The sequence below is a fragment of the Notothenia coriiceps genome, unplaced genomic scaffold, assembly GCF_000735185.1.
Source record: "Notothenia coriiceps isolate Sejong01 unplaced genomic scaffold, NC01 NC01_scaffold00006605, whole genome shotgun sequence".
NCBI classification, from domain to species: Eukaryota; Metazoa; Chordata; class Actinopteri; order Perciformes; family Nototheniidae; genus Notothenia; species Notothenia coriiceps.
The window spans coordinates 158680-166944 of record NW_011339306.1 but is presented as its reverse complement, the minus strand read 5'-3'; the positions used below and the strand labels follow the sequence as shown (position 1 = coordinate 166944).

Genomic DNA, 8265 nt, shown 5'->3' with positions numbered 1-8265 from the left:
TCCTCCCACGCACACACTCCCATGCGCACGCGCGCGCGCGCGCGCGCACACACACACACACACACACACACACACACACACACACACACACACACACACACACACACACACACACACACACACACACACACACACACACACCACATCAGCTGCTCCCCCTCCCTTCCCAGTGATGGAACGGACCTTGACCTTAACTTTACATTTCTGAAGTCAGGGCTATTAAGCTGGTGGGGGGGCTTTTTTCCTATTTCAGGGCTCCTGACATATGACACAGGAGGCAAGGAGCAGGTGTAATTTGTTTATGTGAACTCTGCAATGACTCAGCCACTTGCACCCAGCACCTCTCCTCATCCAATATTCCATCTGCTGAAAATATGTATTAATGAAGAAAAATTAAGGTGGGGCCAAGATATGCATCGCACTGTAAACTGCTGCGTTTGCAAATGTGCCTCGCTTGCATTTATCGACTTTTATGGAATTATTACATTTGTACATGTTTATGTGTGGGGAGGTATTGGGAGTAAAGTTTGGTCTCTGTTTCTCTGTCCCCTCAGGCAGACTGAGGTCTCCTGTGCACACCACCCCGCAGTGACATCAGGAGGACAGCAGCGGTGTCCGTCACAACATCAGGTATCACCCTTCACATATACTGATGAATCTCCGGCCTACTCACCACTCGCTCATATTATTATTCGATGTGTTATGTTGGGGCATACAAAACTAAACGTGCAGGTTAATGATTTCTAGATATCTCTGATAAAGATACCTAAAATAAGAGACATTTAGTCATCATTTTTTGTAGCTTTGTGTTTTTAGCAGTGCAACAATGTGGTTCTGTCAGTCCTCTTCTGTAGTCCAGACTGATATATCTAAACAACTACTGGATGGATTTCTGTGACGTTTTGTATGGACCATCATGGTGCTCAGAGGATGAATCCTAATGGATTTGTTTGTCCCCTCACTTTTCTAATGCCAACATGAGGTTGGCATGTGTTTTTTAGGGAAATATCTCAACATGAATTGCCATGAGATTTGGTACAGGCATTCACGCCCCTCTGAAGACCAATTGTTGTCATTTTGGAGATTATACAATGCATTACTGATTCATTATGTATGTTTTTGATAACAATGGGATTCGTTTTTCGCTAGCGTGAGAATGTTGGGGCCATGTTTTTTTCACCTTTTGAATGGGGGCATGACAGAGAAACATCAGATAATACCTGGGTATTGAACAGGCAACAACCTTTCCATCAGTGGGATACCTATGAAGGTGTACATGGTAAACAAACCTGCCATAAATCAGCTTGTGAGCTTAATGATTGAGCATATTAACATAACTCTTAAAGCACCACTCTGCCTAAATGCAGTTGACCAGTTTCTGTAAATACAGAATGGAAAATATTTTGTGAGTTAACAGGAGATGGAAATGTGAAGTTAGACTTGTTAATATGTTTGACGATTGAAGTTTCCCTTTTAAAGCGAAAGACAAAGAGAAGTGATGTAGAGTTCACCGTATTGCAGGTGGCAGCGAGCAGCCGCCGCTGTGTCTGTTTGGACCGCAGGAGCTGCCTTTTTTCATTAGAGTCATGGCTCCGGGCCTTGTGTCTTTGCCGGATTGAAATCTGAATTGGTTTGTCCACCTTTTTCCTCTGCGTCCTCTCCCCGTGCTCCACTCCTGCAGCTCCTGTTTGTCATTTAAATAACAAATGCCAGTAGTTCCATGATTTAGTGAGGGGTGTAGGCCTCTGATGTATATTAATATTGTCACACAGTGCACTGTACCAGGGTCCATCATTCATTTGGATAAAAGAGGTGGAATTTAAAAACAGCCAATGCTTTACTTGGGGACAGATTGCATCCATTTATTGCATTGAGTGATGGAGCGGCCGGTAACTCTGTCCTTCACCCCCCCAGCGCTGAACCACTTCCCATAAAAGTACAAAAGGATTCACCCCTGGCCCTTAAGGACCCCTCATATTCAACATGCGGAACGAAGGGGCATCCCTCAGTTTAGGACAGTTGACAGACCCTATTGTTAAAGGTTTAAGAGGGGGAAATAAATGTATTGAAATCTTAAACAAAACATGATAAATTAATCATTATTTTTCCACAAATACAAAGAAATTAGTGTTTAATTTGTAAATCCTGCACTTTACAGATTATCACTGCATAACATTTTAGTTTGATAGGGTATTTTCTCATGGGTTTTCTCCCAAAAATAAATACTGCCATGACCCCTTGGATTTTTTATAGTGTGTTTTGGATTAAGAGACTACAAGATGATCTGTTCCCCATATTGCGTAGGAGAAGGGTCCCTGATTGGCACACCCCCCTCAGCCCTGTTGAAAGTGTTTTCCTGCTTCTTGAGTCTAGTGCCCCCTGTCCACCATGATTTATCATGCATCCCCTGTCGTCCAATGTCAGTTTCTGCAGCTGCAACTGCTCTGTATAAATCTTTACTTTGGCAGCGAGCTGGAGCATGTCGCTCCTCAGTAATCTCACCGCGGCCAGGAGACGCACATTCACTCTGACAAGCTTTCACACTCCCCGTGTACACATTTTGGTTTGTTGCCATTCTGACATAAATCTGTTCAGAGACAAAATCAGATTCAGTGATTTGTTGAGCCGAATTGTTCTCCGGTAAACATCTTGTTTGCATGTAAAGATTGTTTACTGCATTTAGAAGAGAGAACAGCACGTTGCTCTCAGTGAACACGACAGCCAGGTCTTTGTTTGAGTTGGCCAGAGGAAGTGGATTGTTGTACGTGTTAGCGCTTGATTTGAGACTCTGTAATCAGGAGTGAAAATGGTCTTCGGCCGGAGGTGTCTTCCAGGTCTCCGTGGGGAATTACTGAGGCGGTACCCAGCTGTTGCTTTTGTCTTCTTTCTTTACCCTTTTAGCACTTCTGTGGAAGTGCGGAAACTGGTTTGGGGGAAAAAAAAGAAAAACAACACAACAATTTATCAAGCCAGGTATCTGTTTGGATTAGATGACCACTCCATTACTCCACCGTAAATTGCCCATTTTCTGCTTTTCTCACAACCGTCAATCCAACAATCCAACTCAATCCAACAAGTGCTTACTAGATCTCGAGACAAAGCATGCCAGTTCTCTATTATATGTTGTTGGATATTATAAAAAAAGGCACATTGATATTGTAATTTAAACTGGATCTATTTTGGGTGGCTACAAATTGTATAATTTCTGCACATTTTGATATTTGATCCAAAATGTTGTGTTCTGCAATGAGTAATATCACCATGTTGCCTTTTGAATGTGAAGGAAAATAAGTACCTGTTGACAATATAATGAAAGATATTCCTAAGGCAAAGATCAATCAGTGTGTGTGAAGATCCCGATGGATTTTAATTGTCCTAGCTTGTCTCGGAAACAGACTAATTAATAATCGCAATTCTAAACCCCCCCCCCTGCTGTCTCCTGCTGCAAAATGTAATTCCTCTTTATATCTATCAAGCGACAATGGTAATAACCCAAACTGTAACTTACTCAGAGTGCTTTATTTAAGGAGGAGTCAGGGTTTAAACTCTGATTAACGTCATCAGTGCGTTCCCTACGTCTTGGAAAGTGCCACACGTGGAGGCCGGCCCCCCAGCCTCCCCTCTCCCCTCTTCATGTGTCTCCTTGCTCGAGCACGACGGCTGCGTGACAGATCACCTGCGTCTGGGGCCCGCCGTGTTCCTGCCCGGCGGTCCGGCCCCCTCTCATTAATGCCCAGGCTGGTGCGAGGGCCGTATGGCAGCACAAGACAAATAACGCTACCACTCAGCCATCACTTCTGCTGACAGAAATGCAGCCCACCGCACTATTTCGCCCTCTCCGGCTCCATTCCGCACCCCGCTCGCGTCCTTCAAAAAGCCCCTCCCCATCTCCTCCGTCTATGACCTGCACCTGCTTGCGCTGCTCCACCAAACTTCCAGGGTGGTTGTTTGCGGTTGCTCCAGGCTCAGCTTAACACTGAAACCCACACAAGTTGACATAGTGTAGCCGAGAAACCCGCTGCCTTTGTAAACACCCTAATTGTTTTCTTTTTGTAAAGACAGATTTGTTTTTAGCAGCTCAGAGTCTGTCAGGGGCTTTCTGACTCTGCTTGTGTGCAAACCTGCTCACCGGGAGGTCTGATTTGAATGTCTTGTTTTTTGTTCAATTGTGAAAAGAATGGTCTGTTAGTGTGTGTCTGCGAGAGAGAAGGAGAGCGAGCAGGAGAGAGAAACACAAAGGCTAATCATTAAAGAGCTATTCAGCCCTGTTCATTTAAGTGTGGGAATCAGCAGGCCCATTACTGTCAATGTGTAATTAGCTGATTAATAAACACGGGGAAGGGGAGTGCTCCAGGAAGGCCTGTAATGATTGTTTTTAGAGAGCATCACATGAGAGCTTATTAAGATGGTAAGATGGTTCCATTCAACCTCCCATTATCACCCACAATAAATGCATGTACTGTAATTCTCCCATTGACAGAAAACCTTTTTAATGTCTTTATCGACCTTGATGTAAAACCAGTTGAGTGTAAGTGTAGGTGTTCTGGCCGAATGAAAGTATCTTTTATTCATTCATCAAGTTTAATTGATCTTGCAACGCTCACATTAATGTACAAAGATACTATAATTGTGATAAGTTGCTATATTTAAACGTTTTATATTATTTACCTACAACCTGCATACAGTCAGTGGTAGAAAGTAACCAAGTACTGTGTTTAAGTACAATTTTGAGGCACCTTGAATATTTCCGTTTTCTGTTACTTTATGGTCCTACATTCCACACATGCTAATCTCCTAAAATACAATGTATTGTTAAATATTAAACCAATGTTCCCAAACCTTTTGGCTCGAGACCAGTGTCGGATCACATGTCAATGGATTTCACCAAGAGGCTTTATTTAACTGTTAGAGACCCAAATGATTCTTATAATTCACGAAAAAGCAAAAGGTAGAAATATTTGTATTTCCTTACCCAATGAAGGAAATACTCACAAACTCTCAAGATTTATTTAGATCTTCATACCCTCTCCTACTGTAGGTTAGTTTAAAAAAATGATACACTACTTAAGCATTGGCACACCTTACAATACATTTGAAATATTTGAGTGACAGGGGCCATTTTCTACCTGTATTAAGTACATTTACAGAATAATGCTTTTATTCTTTTACAATTTTGCCTGCATGACTTCTACTTTACCTTTCAAATGGTTGTATTGGTACGTAAACATGTGAACCTTGAATACTGGTTCATTGATTAGCCAGAATAAGGTAGCTTCCCTTAAATAAGTACAACCTGGATTTGCGTGGTAAAAGGTTTAGTTCATGTGAATATCCGCTCAGTTGAACAAAATGTAAAATGTGAATAAACAGCGTATCCAGATTGTGACCTTGACCTAGGACAGAGGCGACTATCTGCTATGCCCTGAGCATGTAAACACACCCACAAACTCAAAGTTCCCAGCCATTTCTGTGTATCTGTCAAATATGGAAACCACTGAATTTTGATCCAAGCCTTTGACTATGTTTAACCCGAGTGTTTGGGTTGAAACTCAGCAACGGTTAGTCATCATTCCCTCAAGAAATATTAATCAATTATCTTGCCCGCCGGATCAGTTTGGGGAAGAAGTCATCTGGAAAGAGGCACAAGCAGATATAATGGGAAGGAGCAAAAGCACATGCCAGTGAATGCTGTAATGCCTAATCCTTTGAGACAGCCCAGAGCCACAATGTCACTTCTAGTTCCCTTGTCCTCTGCTCTGGGACTGCCTCACCGATGTCTTGTGTGACCGCCGCTAACTTTTTTCGGGGAAATCTGAAAAGATTTATTTATCAAGCATGTTAGGGAGCGCAATTGTTTTAGAGTTCCTCTGTCTTCTGCAGAAATTGGCCCCTTTTCTCTTTCAGATATTTCCCTTCAATTCCAGGAACAAAAAGCTTTAAGGGTGAGCCAGATCAAGAGAAAGAGGATGTTTAAAAAGAAAGGGAGTCAGTGAGATGTGAACGTGAATGATGAATGGAGTTAAAAACATACAGCTTCTTACACTGCATAACTGGAGGGGAGGGAGTTAAGCCATAGGAGCAGCACAGATTGGCCTTTTAATAACCATGTCCACGAGTCATATGGGGCCAAATTGGATTTGGCTCACTTGACCAAAACCTCATTAATATTTAACCTATTAGAAAAGGATTGCTTCAAAGTTTTTATTTTAATATACCTAAAACAGCGAGTGATCCATGAGTCGTGGACGAAATGTATTTATCTTTATCCGAGAGCCTGTCCATTGAATCTGGGAAATGTGATTTATGTGAGTATCTATTTCTGTTTGTTCTCAGTGTTGTGTTACATGTCCAGAATATGATATGGGCTTTCTTTATTCTCTGCAGCAAGCAACTCATTTCACAAGGATCACCGGAGAGAAGAGGCACAGGGAGCCAGTAACACCTCAACCCTAGTGGGACCAAGAGCACCAGGTTCACAGAGTTTATCTCCCCCCCCACCCGAGGACCACCAGAAACCTGCCCGGACAAGCACACTGGAGGAGGGACCACCAGAAACCTGCCCGGACAAGCACACTGAAGTGACAAATGAAAAGATATTGTGCCAGAGAATGAAAAGGCCTCTCTTGCTGCACAAACTATATAACAAAGGAAAAAATACAAAGCACATAATTACTCCTCAAATCAGCATGTTATTGCTGGATCCAGTCTTTTCAGGTGTAGTATTAAGCATGACAAATGTTAATGCAATCAAGCCTTGTTAAGCCATCTCCTGAAAGTAGCTTCAAGAGGCTCCTCGTTCCACTGAAGACTGGACGGCTCCCCCTGTTTCCACACACTGGCTCCAGGGCCACCTGCTACCACACAATCCAACAATTATGTCCACTCTAGTAACGTAGTAGCGCGGCGTTTGTCAGCGGGAACACTGGGAGGATGGTGTGGTCAGGTTTACGGCACGAAGCTTCTGTAGCTGCGAGACAGGAGAGCATCAGAATGTTTAGCGACCCCATGCTGCTACAGGGTTCGGAGAGGCGACCACCGGTAGAGAGCCACACAAAGTACAGGCGTCCGATTAGCATGGTTTTGAAAAGCTACAGTTTGTACAAAGGTGCTCATTAGCACAACACAGAGGGAGCGTAGTCGCCGTCCTCGGAGGGCCGCTTTTGTTCTCTATTTAGCCTACCTTCCGTATTTAAATGTCCCCAAATGTGTTTAAGTTCAAGGCCAGCTGCAAATCTGTTTGAACAGTGTGTTTTCCAGCAGCGGTGGAGAAGTGGGGCCGGTGGAGAGGAGATGCAGAAGCTGTTGAAGACGGGAAAGGAGTGTCGTGCACATTCACCTACCCTTGGGGTATACATTTCACCGACTCTCTCAGCATCAGATGCATTAAAAGATCAATGGCGGCGTACACTGAGATCAAACACAACAATTCTCTCACAGCTGGTAAACATGCCGTATTTTCAGAAAACTGCATTTCTATATAGGAGTCAAGTGAAGTACATTCTACTCAACCTAAACCACATACAGATGATGACTGTCTTTAAAAACACAAACACATTCCCCTATACATTATCTCTCCTGGGGTTTGACATTTCAATATAAAATGTTTTTTTGAGGGCAATTTTAAGCGAAGAGAATTCGTGCAAGTTTTTAAATAGCTTATCTGAAATCCTTCCCAACACCAAAAGGCAAAGGTATGCACTTTCCATAATAATGATCACAAGATACCTTTGTAGTGAAACGATCCGCATTATCATCAGCCACATTCTGCATGTCTTTTCAGACACTTTAAAGCCTTCTCTGAGAGAAGGATCGCATTTAGTAGAATGAGATTTGCCAATTAACGTGAGTTATACGTCGGCAATAATCCGTCTGAGAAGGCTTTATGTGATCATGTTGGCCAGGGATGACATTTATAAATGCTGTGTGTGCACACTCGTCTAAATGGATGCCTCACACAAGACATCCTGCCACAGGAATCACTCAAAGTGTTGAGGCAAAGAACACACACACACACACACACACACACACACACACACACACACACACACACACACACACACACACACACACACACACACACACACACACACACACACACACACAGCAGCTTGGCCAAACAGTCCAGCAGCTTCGTGGGATATTCACATGCCACGCATACATGATCCACATTCATAATTTGAAGTTTTTGATGAATACATTGGTTTCCTTTTGAAGCCTCTGGTTGACAGGAGAGCTTCCCACCTATTGCTCTATCAGTCAGTCTGT

At 43.1% G+C, this 8265-nt stretch overlaps 1 protein-coding gene across 2 annotated transcripts in view; it reads left to right on the top strand.

The window, feature by feature from the left end:
- Positions 1-6472, top strand: part of LOC104943708 (G patch domain-containing protein 2-like) — a 19231-nt gene extending 12759 nt beyond the window's left edge. The window contains exons 8-9 of one of the 2 annotated variants that reach the window (XR_798141.1): positions 555-630; positions 6385-6410. Coding sequence is in view for 1 of the 2 variants with exons in the window: in XM_010769171.1 (XP_010767473.1) it covers positions 555-592 (38 nt within the window). In the remaining variant the exon portion in view is untranslated. Of the gene's footprint in view, positions 1-554; positions 631-6384 lie in introns of both variants that reach the window. The other variant, XM_010769171.1, reaches the window with a different exon arrangement.
- Positions 6473-8265: the final 1793 nt, after the last annotated feature.